The 23,375-nt window shown below is 40.1% G+C and overlaps 1 protein-coding gene across 9 annotated transcripts in view; it reads right to left on the reverse strand.

Moving 5' to 3' along the window:
* Positions 1–365: 365 nt before the first annotated feature.
* The window catches only part of LOC137340046 (arginyl-tRNA--protein transferase 1), a 200,275-nt gene continuing 177,265 nt past the window's right edge, over positions 366–23,375 (reverse strand). For 8 of the 9 annotated variants that reach the window (XM_068002265.1, XM_068002272.1, XM_068002268.1 and 5 more), the window contains one exon: positions 366–7,759. In XM_068002265.1, coding sequence (XP_067858366.1) covers positions 7,581–7,759 — 179 coding nt within the window. In that variant the 3' untranslated portion in view covers positions 366–7,580. The remainder of the gene's footprint in view (positions 7,760–23,375) is intronic. The other variant, XM_068002270.1, reaches the window with a different exon arrangement.

Raw genomic sequence — 23,375 nt, forward strand, 5'->3', positions numbered from 1 at the left:
TGTAATCATCCACCAGCAGGCATTATTCAAATGGGATGAAACAGCGCATCTTTTTTCACAACCCAATTGAGATAGAACTGATTGCCTGTGTACAGCATTTAAACAGACTAATAAGAAACCACTGAATTTATCCAAGTAACCAAATTCAAGCGAAAGAAAGAGTTCTGGGATTTCAACAATTGACTTTATAAGTGAAGCACATTTACTTCTCAAGCTGCGGTCAGAGGGTGTAAGCTTTTAATAATCAATTGTTGCAGATGTCACTTAACAAATAATTGAACTCAGCATTACTTTTAAACACAATGGCGATCTTGTACAGTAATGCACGTTCTGAAGAACGCCAAGTGATGAATGAAAGATGACCGTTACATTAAGTGCTTTATTTTAACATACTGCAAACATTCAAATGAATAATATCAAGTGACTGAAACACAGCAGTAAATGAATTTTAAACACTAATAAATATATGGACTGATAATAGTACTTGGTTTGGATATACCATTCACAATAAAATCAACATAATGTCACAAGTGCAATGCAAAGATAAATCACCTGGATTTAAGGTGTCACCAGAAATATGTTTCTCTTGAAGCAGAGTACCATTTTAGGTAAAGACATTGCATCAATTTTAGGTAAAGACATTGCATATTTCTTGTTTCATAAAAGAAATACTTTAAAAGTAACCGTTTGTAAGAGGCACTTGTACAGCAGTCTAAACATATGGAAATAGAAGAAATGTTACTTTGTATGATATACAGTATATCCCTTTTATCGTTGTTTACTCAATGCCAAACCCCAGAAATGTAGGATAACAACATGCCTACCATTTAAAAAGTGCAAGTAGATGGAGGATTATAAATTGCTGATTTTTAGGCACCATATCAACTTTGCAAACCCTGATTGTACGAAGAATCTTACAAAAATACTCTCATCTGACCAGCTGGTTATTAATGAAAACCACATGCATATGGACCACCAGAGACTAGCGACTGCTGATCTGTCTCTGTGGAAGAAATTGCAACTTTTTTTATTCATAAAGAGCAAGCCAACAGAGAAAGAATGATCACTGCATTTAAATAAAGAATCAAATCGTTCTGGGCTGACTTTTTTTTTCTGAATTCAAACTTCTATTCCTTTAAGGACTGGAATAAATAAAATGCTTGAATCTCCCAGAGAATCACAGACCAAACCAGTAGCATAAATGCTTCATAAACACCATAATATCTTAGAAATCTGCAACTATTTGAATGTAATGCTACATCTCAGTATTTGAACATATCTCACCGTCCATTTATCACATACTATTTTAATTTTCCACATTTGGTTTGCTGCAGTAGCAATATGACCAGGCAGCAATATGTGACTGCATATGAAGATTTATTTTATTGCCTTCAAGCCCATACCATAAGCAAACCTAGAACTCTTAAAAAAAATACTTGGGGCGCTAAATTGGGCCTTGTAGCGCCCATTATTTCGGTACTACCCGGCCTCTCCAACATCCAAAATGGCGTCTTGGCTGCGCACGCACGTTTCCAGCGTGACATGCGCTGGATGCCATCTTGGTATAGGAGGTAGTGCAGGCACAAATACAAACGCCAGAAGCATATAAAGCAAGGAGAAAATGGATACAATCAATGTGCAACGCTGATTTAAAAGTGATAGACACCATTTTGGGACTTAACGCTCAACTCAACGCACAGTCTTAACCCTGACCATCTGAACGTGTCTTAGAATGGCTGGAGGACCCCCACCAGCGCTATTTAAAGGGACCAGGCAGGATTTACAGGTTAGTGGCTGGATTATTGCTTCTGGCTGCCGAGACATTTGTAACTGTTTTTGGAAGTCCCCTATACTTGAATACTGGGACTAGGGGACATAGCCTAACATTGAAGTTAGGAAATGCTTCTACACGCAAAGGGTGGGAGAAGTTTGGAACACTCTTCTGCAAATGGCAGCTGGTGCTAACTCAATTGTGAATTCTAAATCTGAGATTGATAGATTTCTGCGAACCAAGGGTATTAAGGGATATGGGGCTAAGGCGGGTATATGGAGTTAGGTCACAGGTCCACCATGATCTCATTGAATGGCGAAACAGGCTCGCGGGGCTAAATGCCACTGCCATGTGCTGTCTCCTGATATGCACCACCTTCTCCTGCAAGAAAGCGGGACGTGTGTCTGGGTGATGTGCCTGTCACTGTTGAATAGCTGCCAGTGTGTGTGGCCTGTGAGTGGACGGCTTGCAACAGTGGTAACGTGTAAGGGTGAGAGGAAGCATATGATTGGAAGAATTAAGTACTGATGGAGTTTGTTGGTATATGGGTGATGGGGGTGTAGTGCGTGGAGCAGTGGATACGGCTCGTGGTGTAGTTGACAGTTGACCTCACTCACCTTGACCGCTCATGTCAAAGCATTGAACTTCTTCCTGCACTGCATCCACGTTCATGATGTTATTCGCCTGGCATTGACTTTGTCCCCCGCTGCCTCCCACTGCCTTTTGGGTATATGTCTGGAGGGCCACTTGCCCCTCCCCCCCAACCTCTTCGGATAATAGGATGCCCTCCTTCTGTACACCTCTTGCACAACGTCTCTAGTGCATCAGCAGAGAACCTTGGTGCACGCACTCTCGCAGGCCTGGTATAAACTCAGATCGGCAGATTGGTGAGGTCTGGCATGCAGATAGGAGGATGAGGGTTTTAGTAGCGCGCAACCTTTATTCAATGTTTTAACATAACTCATCAGTTTGTAAACATAGGATCGGGAGCTGCATCTGTGTTTTGCACGTGCGATGTCTGATCTCTGTTCAGACTCCGTGCAGAAAGCAGACTGTTATTTTCAGCAAATAACAGGTACTGGCTACCTTTAAGAGATTTCTAAGAGACAGCCTGCCTTTAAGAGATTGGGGATCCCCTTGCTGGTGGAAAGTACAAATTGCATTGAACCCTCGTGTCAACGTTGATTAGGAATGCTGCTTAAAGGCAAGTCCTCAGGCCTCACAAAAGTCACATCCTGCCTGTGCAGGGGCCATTGGGTGCGGGGTAATAGCGGATCGCGCTACCTACGCCCAATAATAGGCCCTATCAAATTTCCCCCCCGCCCCAGTACTGAGCTCTTCACACCTTAGGTGTGCAAAATTATGGAGGTCGCCTGACAGTACAGTAGCTCAGATACTTGCTTCACATCCTTGTCATTATGACTATGAATCTGTTTGCCAGAAATGTAAATCCATCATCTGTACCACTGAGAGAAAACAATAGTGTTTTCCCTGCTTTGTAGCAAACATGGCATTGGTTGACATTGGCAGTGATAGTTACAGAGACCTTCAGGGCTCTATTCTATCCATACTCCTGACCAAGACTAATTTATGAGGTTACTGCATCTCAGAGAGGCAATGTTGTTACGGTGAAGTATAAGAACATAAGAAATAGGAGCAGAAGTAGGCCATAGAGCCCCTCGAGCCTGCTCTGCCATTCAATATCATGGCTGATCTTCTACTTCAACTCCACTTTCCCGCCCTATCCCCATATCCCTTGATTCCCTTAATATCCAAATATCCATCGATCTCAGTCTTGAATATACTCAACAACTAAGCATCTACAGCCCTCTGGGATAGAGAATTCCAAAGATTCACAACCCTCTGAGTGAAGAAATTTTTCCTCATCTCGGTCCTAAATGGCCGACCTATGACCTCTAGTTCTAGACTCTCCAGCCAGGGGAAACAGCCTCTCAACATCTACTCCGTCAAGCCCCCACAGAATCTTATATGTTTCAATAAGATCACCTCTCATTCTTCTAAACTCCAGAGAATATAGGCCCATTCTACTCAATCTCTCATCATGGGACAACCCTATGCATCTCCCAATAGAGGAGGTATAATTTATTTTAAATCCTAGGGGAAAGCTTCACTCTGCCACAACCTCTTTCCCTATACTAATCAATCTTGTGGTCTGAATGATTATGGCAACGTGGGATCTAAGTTCAGACTACCGCTTAACCTAGGACACGCAGTCAGCAAAGTGGGAAGACTTTTGGCCATCAGAGTTGACTGGACTGAAAACTACATACACAGAAATAAAAAAAACAGTGCTCTAATCTACTGCATCACCCATTCCCTTAATGTTTCTTTAAGAGGGTTAAAAATATATAAAAAGGAGTACAGCAAATAGTTAGTATTTATGCCCACTTTAATTTTATTTTTGAACTGGAACAATAAAAGGGGAAATTATTTTAAAACAGTTTGAAAATTATTCCTTTATTTCCATTTTCTTTCATTTACATTGCCACAGTGCAATTTAGATGGAGATGTGCACCTATTTTCAATCAGATTTGAAGGACAACATATAAATATTGCACATGGTACTTTGCACAGCTGTGCATCACGTGCATCATTAACACGTGACCATTTCAACAAATGTAACTTGAACTGTGGAGTCAAAAATGGCAGAAATCAGCTGATAATGTGGCACTTCAAAGCCAAATTAATTCTGTGTTGTGCCCATTAAATAGTAGCTTAATTCAGATCAGCAGATAACAGATTTAATCATAACTGGTACTGTCTATGTAAGTGAGGCTTTATATGGTCAGTATACTAGAATGGTTAATTTAAAAATAGTCAGCTTGTACACTAGATAGTTTACACAGCTCATATGGAGCCTCACAGGCCCTTTAAGCCACAAAGGAATATTGTAATATTTAACTAGGTTTCAGCTTTGGCTCAGTGGTAACATTTTGCCTATAAGTCAAAAGCCCCACTCCAGGACTTGACCACACTACAGCAGTGAATACACTTCAAAAAAAGGTACTTAATTGGCAGTGAAGCTCTTTGGGATATCCTGAGGCCATCAAGGTGCTATATGAATGCAATTTTTTTCTTCGTTGTGATTGGATAAAAAGTCCCAGTAATATTTTGTATACATAGTCGTTCCATATTTCAAAGGTTAATCGAAATAATCAGGTGCCAACTCTTGGCTGGGTAAGTTCTATGGGTCACCCTCTGCTACCCATCCAAGCGGCTATTCTTCATGTTTGGGGCTCAATAGGCTATGTGCTAGCAGTGTATTCTACTGTGGAAGGCACCACAGCTGATCCCATCTACACACAATGTTCACACATATGCACTTTTCTGAAGGAGTCACTGGAAATGATCAGGAGTAACAATCTTGGTAAACTTTCCCCTTCCTAATCCACTCTCTATTACTAGTTGCTTATTGTTGCCAGGCTGTCTACTCCTGCATCACTGAATTTTCTCTCAATCAGAAAAAAAAATCTGTTACAATTTAGGCAACCATTTTGTCCCTGTCAGCTTTGCTGAGGTTGTAGGAATCCAACCCTGGGAGTCAGAGATTTGTGAATTTAAGCTCCCCTCCAGGTCTTGAGCACATAATATAGGCTAACATTTCAGTGCAGTACTGAGGGAAGAGTTACATTGTTGGAGATGCCTATTCTGGTAGTTCAGATGGATGTTCAGGATCGTATGGTACTATATGATGAACAGCACAATTTTCCCAGTGTCCTGGTCAATATTCACAACCAACAAAAAAACAGGTTAACTGGTGACTCTTCTCTTTTGTGAGATCTTGCTGTGAGCAAAATGGCTGCCACATTTGCCTACATAATAACAGTCAGTGCACTCCAAAGCAATTAATTAGAGGTGATGTGCTTTGAGGCGTCCTGAAAGATATGATATGGTTCTATATCAATATAAGTTATTTCTTTTTCTCCATTGCTATCAGAAGTAACCCAATTTTTTCTTGGGGGCTGTTGGTGGGAAGAGAAAGAAGGAAAAGAAATATGATTTGCATGATTTGGAAAACATTAATCTGTGTTCCATTGTGACAGAAAAACAAATTTAAATGTCAACTTCACAGTTTATATTTTATGCAGTCAGTGCATTGGATAAACAGAATACATTACTGTGAACAGTATAATAGGCACTCCATTTATTTTGCTCTTGGGGGAGGTTCTTCACAACTCACTTGTGAAATAAAATAGGAAATCTCTCATCTAAATCACTACCAGCTGCCTTGCTGCTCTTCATGGCCAACAACAATTGCTCTCACAGCCTAGCAATCAGATATGTGAAAGACAAGGCATTATCTGTTAATGCAGTAAAACAACTTGGTTGGATTTGAACTGGAGACTGAACATATTTGGCAAAACATCCTGAAGCACTTGTTTTTTTTTACCTGAGTGTCTATGCATTACAATGTGCTCTCCACTGTGTATATTTCTTCCCCTTTCGTCTCCCTAGTCTATGTAACTATGCCACTCTTAAGCACACTGTGTCACATGGCCTGGTGGGGAGATGCTTATTCTCTGTTTGGCCCCAACATAAAAGGACATGGCTGGAAATAGGTACCAGTATAATGCATGTGCCATCTCAAAAAAAATTATATGTATTGCTTGGCAGGCTCTGAGAAAAGTGCTGTTCTTTGTCTAACAACATATGCTTTCTATCCATGCAGTTTCTGTCATCACCTGTATATCCATGATCAATAGCTTTTCTTCTCAGTGTACTTCATGATAACTTGTTATGTCTATGCTGTAGCCAAGTATGAAATGAGCTCACACTGCCACTGGAGCATTTCATCAATGAATCTTTGGATCAGGATGCTAGATCTGGGTGTTTTATGAAATGGAAAATGTGCTCATATAATGTGCCTAACTAAGGTAATGGTCTATCAACCATAATTTTATATACAAAAATTTTAAAAAACTGTATTTAAAATAGATAAGTCTTACAGAGAAGCATTTACATTTATTTTGCTGTTATCTGAATACAGTATTTCTGTAATAAAATTTGAGTCAATCATGGATTTATGTGCAGCTGCCAATCTAGAGAAACAATTGATCACCAATAATTTTTTTTTAAATCACAAATTTAACCATAAACTTGGCTGCAACAACTTTCCCTCTTACCACAACGCTTGCTGGGCCTCTGAATATCCTGGAGTCTGGATATATCCTGGAGTCTGGATACATCCTCTCACCCCTTCCAAAACTTCAATATTCCCACCCAGCTAACTCATTCCCCATCTTCAATGTAAAGGCTGTGACATAAGCAAACAAAATATGCATGCATGCATGTAAAAGACTACAATTTCCAGCAGTCAACATGTGGCACCATGTCCAGCTCTCTAATGTTGTTGCTCAGCTGCCTACTCGCTGAGGAGGAAAAGGAAAAATGAAATTAAAAAAAAGTAAAGGAACAGAGAGGAAAAGAACGTAAGATTGAGAGGAGTGAGAAGAAAAAAGGAACATGGAAGGAATTACGAGGAAGAGAGGAAAACAGAGTATCCTAAACTAGAACACTGAGACTAAGACATTTTTGGTGAGGTTCAGCCGAAGGAAAATTGAAACGATGCGTCCTTGCTGGGAAAAGTTTGAGAATCACTGATATAATTTAAAGTTAAATGTTGTGTAGGCTACAAAAAAAAAACAAATTTGCACACACACTATATTAGGTGGTTGGTCTGAGCTGTAATGTTTAAAATAGGAGCTTTGTATTCTGATCTTGTTACACAGCATTAATTTAGCATACAGTGCTATCTCATCTCTACGTACTTAACATAAAAACAATGTATTTAGCTTCGATAAAGCAGTATCCGCTCTGCACAGGTCTGTCCAACCAGGCTTGCATATTGTCGTACCGCTGCTTCATCGTTGGCTCTCTTCTGTCGTCTCTGATAGATGCTATAAGGCATAGCTGTACTCCTGTACAGCACCAGAACTTTACCCAGGTCTCGGAAACTCTGTTCATCTTCTGAAAACAAAAACAGCAATAATTGCTTAATAAAGACTGTACACAGTAGACATTCATGTTGTTGTTTAGACACTCAGTAAGCAGTGATGTACGGTCAGGCAACGTACAAACAGTTTCAAATAAATTTAAGGTACAAGATTGAGCATTTTTAAAAAGTGCGAGTACACAGAATTGTAAGTATTTTAGATTTATAAATGAATTTTTTCAATAGGTGTAAGTTTTTGAAAAAAAAATCAATCACATGGAGACAGATGTCAGGAAATAAAATAGGATTTAATGTTTGAAGAGTGTTCACTTTGATTTTAAACTACGTTGATTCTCTTAATTTGTATCTTCTAGACAAATATTCAATAAACTCATCATTTCTGAAGGGTTATAGTTTTCAACTAGAATTTGCATATCTCTTCCTTTCAGCCCCTCCACATCAGTCAGGTTTTAACAGAAGTAAAACACATTGGGTAATACTTGTCTAGGCCAAACTGTCCCCATGCCCCTTCCCCTACTGTCCATTTCTTATTTTGATTAAGCCTTTGTGAAGCACCTTGGGATGTTTCTCTATGTTAAAAATGCTATATAAATGTGAGTTGTTAGTAAATATTTTCCAATTTATAAAATTATAAAAATTATCTTAGATGTGCTATTTTTCAATCTGATGAAAGAGAAGGAGGAAGTGAATATTTGTTTACGGTCCAATTTAATCTCTGTCCATTCAATCAATAATTCTTAAAAAGGCTTTAACTTAGTATTTAAGCAAAATATTGATTTAATTTTCTATTTTTGAGAGATTTGACCAAGTAAGTTTAAGATGGATAGATCATGCCTGTTCATCATTCCAGAATGATGAAAGAATGAATGAATTTACATTTGAATAACACTTTTCACATCCTGAGGATGCCAGAAAGGACTGTACAGCCAATTAATTATCTTTGAAGTGTAGTCACCTGTTTTATAGGCAAACGTAGCAGCCAACTGCTCTCACAGCGAGGTTCCACAAAGAAGAATGAGATGAATGACCAATATTTTTTGGTGGTGTTGCTCGAGGAAAGAATGTTGGCAGAGTACCCTGGAATCTTTATTGTCCACCTGAACTGGCAGACTGGGTGACTGTTTAACATCTCATCTGGAAGACAGCACTTTTGACACTGAGACACTGCCTCCATACTACATTGAAGTGTCAGCTTAGATTGTGTGCTTAAGTGCTGGAGTGCGGCTTGATCATACAACCTCTGACTCAAAGTGCTACCACTGAAGCAAGCTAACACTTGTAATGACTAATCCTATTTTTCCCACCAGACACTTTTGTGCCCCTAAATGGAGATTTTAGCCCAGAAATTCTGCACTTAAATGGGATGGAATTCACATGTTGTGGTAACGGAGGGACTGGAAAATGGAGCAGGATCCATTTCCACCAGGTTGTCATCCCAGCCCCCCATTCCAATGTTTGCTTGAGTGTGTTGGGGGTTCTCAGGATACCCCAGAAATCCCAGGTACGCCAGAAAAGCAGGCTGTCGAATGTATGTCTGCAGGAAGCAGGTGCCATACTTTGTCACATGTGGGCTCCTCTTCAGAAGAAATCAAATGGCAACTGATCCCATTTGAATCTGGTTTCTACCATGAGGACCAGGTAAGAGGATTTGAATCTGGGGACTACCATTCAGGATCAGGTAAATGTAAAGAATCTTTGGCCAGACCAGCTTGTGGACTCCTCCAATGGAGCGTCAAGATGTCACTCTGACATCCCGCCACTGGGTGCCCCTGCACTGCTGTTACTGGCAATCTATCTAATAGGTCAGTGACCCCATCCCAGAGATTTGAGATGGGGTCACAGTTAGAACAAAGCATTTGCAGAAGCACAACCCTGCTGCCAGAATTTCTACCCCTTTATATTCAATACATCCTCCTGTTTTAAGTTGTCCTTTTCTCCCCTGAACCATTCCATACCTTTCAGGTTGAGGAGAAGCTTGCTTACAGGCACAGTAGTCAGATTATCTATTTAGTGGGTTTACAATTCTATCGCTGGGATAAGGGACCCAGTTTTAATAGCGTTAACATGGGGAGACAGTGAACAGATGCTGCTGTCCAATGATCCAAAATAAACAAGTGCTAATGCAAAAGCACCTAATGTATACATACTTCAAAAGTAATTTTTTGGATGCATTTTCAAACATCCTGAGGCATTATACAAGCTCGTTCTTTTTTAAACTGAGGCATGCTACATCATCAGATATGCGGACTTATAGATGAGACAGTAAGTCAAGGCCCTGGCTGCATGTTTAGGTGGGCACTAAATGAAAAATAGGGAGTTCACCCAATGTCCTGGCTAACATTACAGCCTCAACTAACATCACCAAAAAATGATTAACTGTCATTCATCTCATTGCTTTTGTGGAATCTTGGCATGTGCAATTGGCTACATAACTGTTATGTATTGTCACAATCGATTACTTTGAAGTGCCTTATGTGAAGTACTTTAAGACATTTGAGACATGCGATATGGTACTATATAAATGCAAATATTTTTTCTGAATGTTAGCATGTTATGCAGCAACATCTAGCATTCAAAGCATGCAGTTTGTAGCACAGTTTTCTGACAGACTCAACATTATCTAACTCATTTGTTTCTGTTATGTGCGACTGAAATTGTATTTTTATTTTGAAGCTTCATAAGGGATTATGCAGAAGTATGGCTTGCTGAACAGAACCAGACTATAAAGGATCCTCAAATACAATCAAGTATAACTGTTCATCCCAGTTAAATCCAACAGGATAGCTGTAGAAATCACATACCAGGAGAGGTTGTGTCAGATTAGCAATTTTGTATACCACTGCTGTTCAATTAACACCAGCATTTACGTTTAGAGTCAGGTGAAACACATTCTGCTACCCAGGAAAAAACAAGCCCATCTTTAAATTAGATAACAAGCATGAAATGCAAGATAAATGCAACAAAATCATACAGATGAAGTGTTCGAATATGAATCAGACACTGCATAATTTACACACTTTAGGCTAATGTCTGGGTTCAATTCAATGTAAGTAAACATTGGGCCAAATCTTCCTGGAAAAATAACGCATGCCGTTATTAATCTGCAAATCGGCCAGCAAGTTCAGGGGATGAAGAGATACGCCGTGAGTTGTGAATCTCCAGAACTTGCTGGTCGATTTACACTGCTCCACCATTTGCCTCGTATAAATGGCATCTCATCCTGAGAATCCTTGAGAATTTGCAGATTAATGCCCCATTAAACTTGCTGCAGTAAGTTAGGGCTCATAATTAATAGGGCAAGTACCCTTTTAATAATGTGATAATTGTTATTGCAATGCCAATCAACCTCTCTGGCCCAGAAGAGAACAATTTAAACTGTTACGTCTCATTCCTGCATGTAGTAAATTGTTTAGCAATTTTAAAAATGTTAAATTTTAAATGTTTTTCTTTTCCTTTGTCTCTTTTTTCCCTCACACTTAGTCTAATCCTTTCTTTATTAATTTTTCTGTACCTGATTTGACTCTAATTCATCCACGCTAATTCACCCTCCTTCTCCGTCATTCTTCTGTTTCTTTCTCAATCCTTAAATCTCATTTGTTAAGGAGATACATTGTCGGTCCTGTCGTTCACTAAGGTCCCAGAAGCCCTGTTGCCCCCATTATCAGCTCAAAATTAAAGCAAGTAATGGCGCAGAAATATTTCGAGCTGAAGGGTGCAGGAAAAAGTCTAACTAATGGCACATGCCACGAGTTGCCCTGTTCAAGCAAGATTTGGCTAATTATGCTGCTCTAAGAACTGAGTATTATTCAGAGAGTCTTTACTCCACAGATTTAGGGTAGCCCGTACCCTACTGGAGAACATGCTTCAAACAACTGATATGGACAGTATAGAATTCTATGAGACTTTGAAAAACTTAAACGAAGATGTCTGAGTGACACTGCTGCTCCAGACACCAAACTTACTAATGTCATGCACATGGTGAATAAATATCTTGCTAATGTGTTCACTGCCGAAGGTCTCAGATATCCAAGAAAAAAAACTTTGTTGCCCTATATTTGTGACTAGGTAGTGCTCATACATAGTTTAAGAAAAATAAATTGCGATTGTGCATTACTGTCTTTTCAATAGAGTATGCTGTGTAATAACCATCTGGTTAGCAACTGGCATTGTAACAGGGCAATTCTGTTTAAACAGTAAAAGCACATTTAATTCAGTTTTTCAACCTACATTTTTTTTTGAGGTTTGATCAGGAAACACCACCCATAGAAGCATTGAGCCCAATTTCTCCTACTTTAATGAAACAGAAAGTAGCACAGCAAATGCAGAGAAGTGCAAGATATTATAATTTTAAATGAAGTATCTGTTGAAATATGAAAGCAATTATCTTACATAAATCCAGGATACTCAATTTTGTGTAATTTACAAATAATTAAAATAAGTCAGCGGCGACCGACAGAAGCACCTTAAAATGTGCCACAGCTTCATGATTGAATAGCAACACATGAAACAAAAATAAAGTCTTTGTTTTATTATTTTGAATTCCTTTGAGCATGTGGTTCCATTCCTTACATAATCCAATGGCACTATTAGAAGAGCAAGGAGTACATCCTGAACCACCAACATCAAAAAATAATAAATTATTTATCTTACTGCTGTTTGATGGATGTTGCAAGTGCAGAATGACTGCCATGTCAGTCTATATAACAGTCAATGAGCTTCAAAAAATAAATTCTGTGAACGTGCATTGAGATGTTTCAACTTGATAACGCAGAATATAAATGTATGGCAAATAGCTATGATAAACCCAGATTATCTCAGTCTGCCAAGACCACGACACATAAATGGAAATGAAAGAAAGTAAATTGAGAACACTCATCAAGAAAATTTCTTCAGTCAGTGATATATTTGGAAGAATCTACCAGGCAAGGTAGTAGAGACAAAAACATTGTGGTTATTCAAAATACAGACAGATGCGATAATGGGAGAGTTAAAGTACCAGAGGATGAGCTCCAAAGGACCAAATGGCTTTTTCCATCCTTGACTTTTATATTTCAATAAGAATAAGGGAAACATTAGAAAGATAGAATACCTATCTTCATTCGTCAGATGGACATTCTCCACACATTGTGCTCCCTCCAATCCATTTCGACAAGCTCTATTTGGGGGTTTCCATCTCCAGGTTAGGCTGTTCCACCACGTTAGAAATTGTTGTTACAGGTTGAAATGAACTACAATCAGGCTGCCTTTTACAGAAGGTGGAAACAGCCAATTTTATCTTGACAAGCACACCTATGACATCAACTTCTGTAATGTCCAGGACCAACTGGATAAGGGACACATCCTGCAGTGTGTGGAGAATACTGAATGAAGAAATTTTTATTTATTATTGGAAATCTGAAAGGTGAGCCATTCCGGGCCACACTCACACCCGTGATAAGAGAATTGACAAAGAGCAGGTCATCTGCCTGATCTCTTGGACATGAAGACATCAGAGAGGAAGACTATGAATACAACCGTCTACAATTAAACACAACAGAAAGGGGTCAATTAGAAATTTCTACAAAGTGGAGTTGTTTTGGGCCAGTATGTACAAAATTGGCTGTAGCATTCATATACAAACAATTAAAATCAACAAAGAACTGCATCCAGCTCAAATTCTATGTATGACCATCAATTTTGTATAATATCAGAAGAAAACCCTGCATTTTCCTGGACTAGTTGACTGTTCAAGTAAACAGATCATCTGTAATGAAGAGCAATGAATCTGTAGCAGATGCTGTATTGTAATGAATGCATAGCACAGATGCAAAACCAAATTTTCATGTTTGACACAAGAAAATAAAGATTACAGAATTTTTCAGAAAATAGCGTATATACACAAAGCAGTTTTGTATCAATATGAAGCACTTCGAACATATAAAGAACCCTACAGAGATGCAAGGTATTGTTGATAATGTTATTTTTCTATTATAGTTGTTCTGAATATTTTACTTTGGACAGTGAAATATGGATGATGTCAGTGCATATAATACATTAATACATTTGGAGGAGTTAGTCTGCCCATATGTACAAGAGAAATTAATATACAGTTAGGAATAAGATTGCTAAAGCATCCAACTATTTCAAACCACCCCCCCAGCCTTCTACCCACTACAGTCTTGAGCCCTTGTATTTTTTCAGTTTCATCTCTAACCTGCCCCCTCCAAGCTCATCTCTTGCTCCTGCAATCCCCTCCCCACATAACTCCTGACCACTTAAATCCACTTTCCATCCCTCAGGCAATGTCCCTCCCTTCTTAAAAATTACAGTCATCAACCCCTCCTCAAAAGTTTCACTCTCGACTGATTTGTCCTGTCCAGGTACTGCACTGTTTCCAATCTCCCTCCTCACTATAAAGTCCTTGAACATGTTGTCACCTCCCAGCTCTGTGCCCACTTCTCCCAAAACTCTGTTCAATTTCCAGACCTTCTCATGGCACTGAAACAGCCCAAGCTAAAATCACAAGCGACTTTGGTACATTTTCCCTACTCGTCGTCTTCAACCTATCCGCAGCGTCTGATATTAGTGACTACACCACCCACCTCCAATGCTTCCCTTCTACTGTCCAGGTCAAATGGACTGCCATTGAATGCATTCTGTTAGGTAGGAATGAAACCAGTCAGTACATCTCCAACAATGGCTTCTCTTCCCTCTCCATCACTTCCAGAGTTTGCCAGTGGGCACGCTCCTCTTCTTCATCCATATGCTACCAGTCAGCGACACCACCAGTCAGGTATGGGGGCAATTTTCACTTGTAAGCTGATGGCACTCAGCTCTACGATTCCACCACCTCTCTCAACCCTTGACTGCCTCCTTAATGTCAGATTGCTTGCCCGACAACAATTCTTGGATGAGCCACGACTTCCTTAAACTTGACATTGGGAAGATCACACACATAGTCTTCGGTTCTTGCCACAAACTTTGCTCCCTTGACTCCATGCCCCTCTCAGGAAACACTCTCAGGCTGAAGCAGTTTATTCGCCACCTTGGTGTCCTGTTTGACCATGTACTGAAGTTTTAAACCCCATATCCTATCCATCACCAAGACTACTTATTTTCTCCTCCACAACATTGCTCACCTCAACCTGTACCTCAACTCGCTCCGCTGCCCTGCTTTGGTCACCCCCAGACAGTCTCCTTGTTGGCCTCCCATCCTTCACCTCCACAAACTTCAACTGGTGCAAAATACAACCATCAGCATCCTGCCCCAAACTACGTCCCATTGACCCATCAGCTCACCCTCATTGACCTACATTGGCTCCATGGCCTGCTAATGCATTCAATTTAAAATCCTCATCCTAGTCTATAAATCCCTTTATTGTTTCACCCCCACTCTCTGCATTCTCCTTCAGCCTTACGTCCCCTCCAGGTGGCTGCATTCCTTTGACTCCCTTTTCCCACCATTGGTTGCAGAATTTTCAGCTGCTTGATCCTATTCTCTTTACTTCCCTCCTGAAACATCTCTACTTCTTTCTCTCCACTGTAACAAAATCTCAAAATCAATCTCTTCAATCAAGCTTTTGGTCACCCTCCTGCCAGTGTTTTGTTTCCTTTCACTTATTTGTGAAGCACCTTAGGATGTTTCTTTATGTTACAGGTGTTATATGAATGCAAGTTGTGGCTGTTTCCCAATATTTCTACCAATATTAATTTGACTTCCTCATACTTCAGTTCTGTAATTCCTCCAATTCTGTTATTCCCTCCTTATCCCCGATTGTTATCGGTATCTAACATTTAAAATAAAGCGTTCACAAGACTGAACAAGAATGTTGCATTGATCACAATTCCCTAAAATATTTTAATTCTAAAAATAAGCCCTAATTCTAACACCTCTTCTGGGCATAATGTGCGAAAAAAAGCTTTCTGAATCAGAACTGGATACAGTGGTATGGGTAAACACAAATTTCATGTAAATGGATTAAACATAATTAACATTAAATGTTTTCTAACCTCTCATCAGTTGAAGCTAATTATAGGATTAGGAATGGAATAAAAATGCATTCCTTTGGAAAATTATAGGTTTTAAAAAGGGTTGAACCCTTCATAAAAAAAATCTGAGGAGAGCCTCTTTCAGTTTCCCCAAGGCAGCTATAGGCATTTATTAGCTGTCACGCAGGTCTTAATTTTAACGAAAGCATTACTATTAAAATTAGACATTTTGTGAATTTGATTTGTTTAGAGTAGGCTATATTCTAGAGACCAGGAAAGTAACATTGGACAAGTAGGTAGGAAAGGGTTAAGATTTCAATTGAGCTGATGCCAAGCAATTACAGTAATGTGTATATAAAACATGTTCTGACATCATTTAAAATAATAAATGTTTAAAAAGATTTTTCATCCAAACCAGGAGACCAGAGTTCTTGTTGATCGACTTATGAGTTTGCCAGTCTTGACAGAGAAACATGGGAAGGCATAGAAAACGGGTTGGGAGGGCCCATTTGTGCTTTGCTCATTTATGCTTCCACAAGGCCAACCATGGAGCACAACTGACATATGTTTTTAAGTTGAACTGTTCCATTCTTTCTTCCAAAATTAGTTGAAATGATCAAGTTGACCTTCACTATGATGGCCTCATAGTCAAATAGCTCACTGACATGCATTGTCTGGATTGCCACTTGGGTGAGGTACTGGAGGGTTGCCAGAACCTATGAAACTATGCTGTAACAGGAAATGCAGCTTTTTTTGATGCATTAAACTGAACCTCCGCCTGCCTGTTCCAATGGTACAGGTGGATGTTAAAAGATTCCATGGACGGTTTGAAGAGCACAGAACTCTCTGTGTGATGGCCAACATCCATTCTTCCACTAACACCACTAAAACAAAGTCCCCATCTTCACTGTCCCTATTCTTGCTATCCACCGACTCCCAGTCTCCCAAACCACTGAATGCAAAATTTTCATAATTTTCAAATCTCTCCGTGGCCTTGCTCCTGCCACTTCCTCCACCTCTGCATTCCAGCACATGACCTTTGATCTTGCAATTCTGGCTTCCTTTACAACCTCATCTTCTCCTTTGGTGACAGGCACTCCAGCCTCTTTAACCCTACGTTCTACAATATATTCCCTCAGGATCTATCCATGGCGCCCTCCTCTTCCTCATGTACACGCTGCCCCTTGGCAACATCATCCTCAAACACAGGGTCAGCTTCCCCAAGTACGTTGATGACATCCAGCTCTGCCTCTCGACGCCTCCACTGTCTTTGTGTTGTCAGACTGCTTGTCAGACATTCCATCTTGAACGAATCCCAATTTCCTCCAGCTAAACACTGGGAATACCGAAGCTATCATCTTGGGCCCCCACCACAGACTCCCTTGCCCTCATCACCCAAACTCAGGCTTAGCCAGACTGTTCGTAACCCCAGCATCCTATTCAACTCCAAGCTGAGCTTCCAATCCAATTTCCTCTCCATCACAAAGACCCTTACTTCCACCTCCCTAATATCACCTGCCTCTGCCACTAAAACCCTCATCCACAAATTAGTCACATGCAGACTCAACTATTTCAATGCTCTCCTGGCCGGCCTCCCATCCTTTACCCTCCCTGAACTTCAGCTCATCCAAAATTCTGCTGTCTGTATCCTATCTCGCACCAAGTCTGCTCAGCTCTCACTGCTGTCTTTGGTGGTCTATGTTGACTCCCAGTTCTTCAACACCTCAAATTTAAAATTCTCATCCTAATGTTTAAATCCCTTAATGGTCATGCCCTCCCTATCTCTATAACCTCCTGCAACCGTACAACACCCCCAAACTTTCCATCCCTCTGACTCTGGCCTCTTGTACCTCCCTTCTCCCTACTATTGGGGATCAGCTGCCTAGGCCTCATGCTCTGGAATTCACTTCCTATGCTCCCTTAAGACCCTTCTTAAAACCCATCTCTTTGATCAAATCTTTGGTCCCCCCTCTAATATCTCCTTTTTTGCCTCTGTCTATTTTTTGATTAAGCCTGTGAAACGCTTTGGGACTTTGTTCTACAATACAAGCACTTATAAATACATGTCATTGCTGTAAACTCTCAGCTCGATTTCAAAAGGCTCCTCAAAATCTACTTTGATCATGCCTTCAGTCACCTCCCCCAAATTTTCCTTGCGACTCTTTGATACCCTTTTTCCACCTCTGTGAAGTCTCCTAGATATTTTATTGCATTGAAGGCACTAATTAATGCAAATTGTTATGTGAAATACTTTGAGACATTCTTAAATGATGTGATAAGGTGCTATATAAATGCAAATCTTCCTTTTGGGAGAGATGAGAAGAAAATTAGATGGAAAGTAAAAAAATTGGATTCCAATGGAGAGGAAAATTGAGCGGAGTGCATAACTGCTGGCCAATCTGCTACTGCCCGTTTTGCGCCCCCACCAAAGTTTAATTTCACCCCAGTGTGTTCGGAGCATGCTGTTCTAGCTGTTCCATGAATGAAATTAGCTTCAAACTTCATGAAAGGGTGTTAATACACCATCAAGTGACCCAGTTTCTGAACATCTCAAAAATATTTCTCTGCAACAATGGAGCTAACCAGCTTTCAAATGTGAAAACAACTAACAAGGTGTAGCCTCCGGACAGTTCCTAAGGTGTTTGTGATCCATTATACTTGATGTTGCTCAAAGTATTTTCCCATTGCAGTATATATACCATTACTTATTTTAGTGGCGTATTCAGCAGGGACCTCATTATGAGCTGATTCACCAAGATCAATCAGTCTAATTAATATTACTGATACAGTCAAGCTCAAACCCTAGCATTCTACCACACTAATGCTCATCTATCCTAGGCCACCTTTGTCAACTAGATTGAACTTTGTTTGAGAAATCGTTACAAATATACAGCTTAAAACTAAGCATTCATTTGGAGGAATTAATTTCTTGCTTTAAATTCCATATGTTTAATCTGTTCAATTCTCCAAGGTGTGCTGATGCTTGTGGTCTATTTTATAAAGATGTTGATCAAAACCGTGCACGAGTGAACATAACAGCTTGTAACAAACATACTATGGTTACTAAACAACGAGTATTTTCTCTGCCAGGATTCCTTAAGACTACCTCCACATGATAGCACTTCTCTCCATATTTTGCAACTACAAGAGCCATAATGTCTACTCTATATTTGGTCCTTGTTTACAGTTTGCTGCTTGACAAAACCTATCACATGCAGCAGCCTTTTCAGAATGCACACATTTGAGAAAGATCCTTCATATCTAGGATTACCAACGCTGGTTGGATTGTATTCCAGGAGGTTACAGCATGTGACCTCTCGTCTCCAACCACCCCAACCTAAGTTCATGCCATTGGTCGTCCAACACATCAATCCTTGCTGCAATTGGTCAATAATGGTAACCACAATTCCGACAATCCTTTGCGCTCCAGAACTGCTCTTTCCATAGTGTAGTTTTACCAGTTAGAGCACGCATGTGCCAGGGCCACATTGCATCCTGGGTGCGTTGTCACCCTGCTGTTTGTTGAGAGTCCAGCTGGAGTAATTATTCTTCTGAGTTGCTCACAGCAGTGTCCAGGAGAACTGGGAACCCTACTCCTATCACTAGATACTGAAGAGAATTAAAGTGCGAACAAAAAGAAGTGTGTGACAATGGTTACAAATTATTGTACTGTATCTAGTTTTTGCCAACTAAAAAACTACTCAGAAAAGAACTACCATGATGAGTGCCATTAATTTACAGAATTAATCAATTTAATAATGCCTATTTTTAAACAGGTTTTGGCTACTATCCCCACAAAAAAACACAATTGGCCCCTGTTACATAATGAAGTGACTGCCTTGAATGAATATAGTTGACTGTGATGTTAAAAGATTTCACCATAAACAACTACTTGAATTGGTCACAAATACCTTTCCAAATTTAAGAGCCCATTGTACTACAAATCAAATTCTCTGAGGTTTGATGTAGCAAAGGGAAAGCTAGTATCAAATTTGCTATTAAGTTTCTGAACAATAGAAGGTTGAAAACCACTCTTTTCACCCTATTTAAATGTTGCTATCTCTCTGAAGCACCGGCCACATAGCCCTTGCCTGCATTCGAGCATTAGCATGTTACCTGAAAAAGAACAGGCTATATCCAACAGCTCTGGTGCCTTTATGATATCAACTGTGCCATTATTAGGATGACCACACACCTAACAAATGAGTGCTTTATCATCCATAGCTGGCATGGGTGGAGTTGACTCAAAGGCCTGGGCCTACATGCCCAGCCAACGATTGTGGGAACAGGCCTGGTTCTTGGTTGTAATTCCCCATGGAGCTCAAGCTTGCTATAATGTTTGCCTCTATGGCTAGCGTAAGGGAGGTGGAAAGATAGGTGGCAACCTTGGGTGGGTGAATATTGGGAAACTGAGGTCAGTGACACATGGTGGATGTGGGCCAACATTATCTTTCTGGGAAGAGGTCTGCATTTTTCTGAAAATCCCACAGGGATTACCAATCCTTTCCCCAATCTAACAGTGAGGAACTCCAAGATGCATTTACCACAATCGGGTGATGAATCTGTTGCCATAAAGGTATCAGCAGACCACATTAACTTCTCAACAGAGGCCAGATTATGTCCTTTCAAAAACTACCAGGAAATTCCACCTCATCTAGCATGATCCAAATCAAACAAGACAGAACCGTGCTTAAAAAACTGCAAAGTGAGCGAACTTCCCTCGTACAGTACCTAAATGCCCCAACAAATCCAAATGCATCATCGCTCTTGTACCATATTTGTTTCCAGATATAAAAAGGTTACACAAAACGCCTTAACGAATCTGGATAGAAGATGGAGGCAAAAACCCTAGAATTATTTAACAATTTGGTGCCTCAATGAGAGGACAGTAGGTTATTTCTGAACGGATGAGCTAAGTTGGGCCAAATGGCCTTCTTCATCCGTAATTACCCTGTGAAGCTGTGAATTCCATCTAAGAACATAAGAAATAATGGATTCCAGCATTTTCCAGACGACTGATGTCAGGCTAACTGGCCTGTAGTTCCCTGTTTTCTCTCTCCCTCCTTTCTTGAATAGCGGCGTTACATTGGCTACCTTCCAATCCACGGGGACCGTTCTAGAATCTAGGGAATTTTGGAAGATCACAACCAATGCATCCACTATTTCTGCAGTCACCTCTTTTAGAACACTAGGATATAGGCCATCAGGTCCATGGGATTTGTCAGCTTTTAGTCCCATTAATTTCTCCAGAACTTTTTCTTTTCTAACACTAATTACTTTAAGTTCCTCACTCTCATTAGACCCTTGGTTCCCCACTATTTCTGGTATGTTTTTTGTGTCTTCCACTGTGAAATATTTGTTTAACATCTCTGCCATTTCCTTATTCCCTATTATAATTTCTCCTGTCACGGCCTCTAAGGGACCTACGTTTACTTTTGTTACTCTCTTCCTTTGTAGCAGCTCTTACAATCCGTTTTTATATTTCTTACTAGTTTACTCTCATATTCTATTTTCTCCCTCTTTATCCATTTTTTGGTCATCCTTTGCTTGTTTCTAAAACTCTCCCAATCCTCAGGCTTACTACTCTTCTTGGCAACATTATAAGTCTCTTCTTTTAATCTAATACTATCCTTAACTTCTTTAGTTAGCCATGGATGGATCACTTTTCCCATGAAGTTTTTACTTCTCAATGGAATGTATATTCGTTGAGAATAATGAAATATTTCTTTAAATGTCCACTATTGCTTATCTACCATCATACCTTTTAATCGAATTTCCCAATCAACCTTAGCCAATTCGCCTCTCATACCTATGTAATTGATTTTGTTTAAGTTTAAGACTAGTTTTGGTCTTAAGTACATCACCCTTGAACTCAATGTGAAATTCTATCATGTTATGATCACTGCCCCAGAGGATCCATTACTATGAAATTACTCATTAACTCTGTCTCATTACACAAGACAAGATCTAAAATAGCCTGTTTCCTGGTTGGTTTTACGCCGTATTGTTCTAGGAAACTGTCTCAAATGCATTCCCTGAACTCATCCTCCAAACTACTTTTGCCAATTTGGTTTGCCCAATCTAGATTAAGATTGAAGTCCTCCACCATTATTGCATTACCTTTGGTACAAGCTCCTCTTATTTCTTGATTAATACTCTGTCCAACAGTATAACTACTGTTAGGGGGCCTATAAACTACTCCCACCAGTGTTTTCTGCCTCTTGTTATTTCTTATCTCCATCCATACTGATTCTACTTCCTGATCTTCTGAGCCAAGATCCTTTCACACTACTGTCTTTGTCATCCTTTATTATCAGGGCTACCCCAGCTCCTTTTCCATTTTGTCTGTCTTTTCAAAAAGTCAAGTACCCTAGAATACTTAGTTCCCAATCTTGGTCACTTTGCAACCATGTCTCAATAATGGCTAATTTATCTCTAATTGTGCCATTAATTCATCTATCTTGTTACGAATGTTTTGTGTATTCAGATAAAGCACCTTTAATTTTAATAGTTTACTATTTTTCCCTGATTTAACCTTATTCACTGATGCACTATCCCTTCCTGACACGCTTATCTTGACCCAAATCGCTACACTGCTCTATGCCTTTGACTTTTCTCTTTAGATTTATAAATTTACCCTTACCTGAACCCTCCCCCCGCCTCACTTTTTAGTTTAAAGCCCTATTTACAGCCCTAGTTATTCGATTCGCCAGGACATTGGTCCCAGTCCGGTTTAAGTGGAGCCTGTCCCAACGGAACAGCTCCCTCTTTTCCCAATCAAAATCCCTGTCTCTCACACCATTCTTTGAGCCACACATTTAACTCACTGATCTGTTTGACCCTATGCCAATTTGCACGTGGCTCAGGTGGTAATCCAGAGATTATTACCTTTGAAGTTCTGCTTATTAATTTGGGCTGTAGCTCCTCAAACTCCCTCAACAGAACCTAATTCCTAGTTCTACCTATGTTGTTGGTTCCTACATAAACAACAACTGGATCCTCCCCCTCATGCTCCAAATTCCTATTCAGCTACGAGGAGATATCCTTAACCCTGGCACTGGGCAGGCAACACAGCCTTCGGGACTCCTGGTCGTGGCCAGTATCTATCTCCCGACTATACTATCCCCTACCACATTCCTTTTTGCTCCCCCCACTTGAATGGCCTCCTCTACCACAGTGCCGTGGTCAGTTTGCCCATCCTCCCTGCAGTCTTTGTTCTCATCCACACAGGTAGCAAATACCTTGTACCTGTTGGACAAGGTCAAAGGCTGAAGCTCCTCTATCACTGCATCCTGGGTCCCCATACCTGCCTGACTCACAGTCACATCATTCTGTCCCTGACCACTGACTAAATCTAAACTATTACCTAACCTAAGGGGTGTGACTGCCTCTGGGATCAAAGTGTCCAGATAACTCTCCCCCTCCCTAATGCATCACAATGTCTCAGACTCCAGCTCAACATCTCTGAACCAAAGTTCCTTGAGTTGCAGACACTTACTGCAGATGTGATTGCTCGGGATCTCACTGGTCTCCTCAAACTCCCAAATGCTGCAGTTACGACACAACATCTGCCCTGCCAGCCGTATCTAATCTTGTTTTACATATTTAATTAGTTGAAGTTTTTATTTGCTCGATATTTTTAGTTTTATTAACTAATTAGTT

The sequence above is a fragment of the Heptranchias perlo genome, chromosome 21, assembly GCF_035084215.1.
Source record: "Heptranchias perlo isolate sHepPer1 chromosome 21, sHepPer1.hap1, whole genome shotgun sequence".
In the NCBI taxonomy this organism is placed as follows: Eukaryota; Metazoa; Chordata; class Chondrichthyes; order Hexanchiformes; family Hexanchidae; genus Heptranchias; species Heptranchias perlo.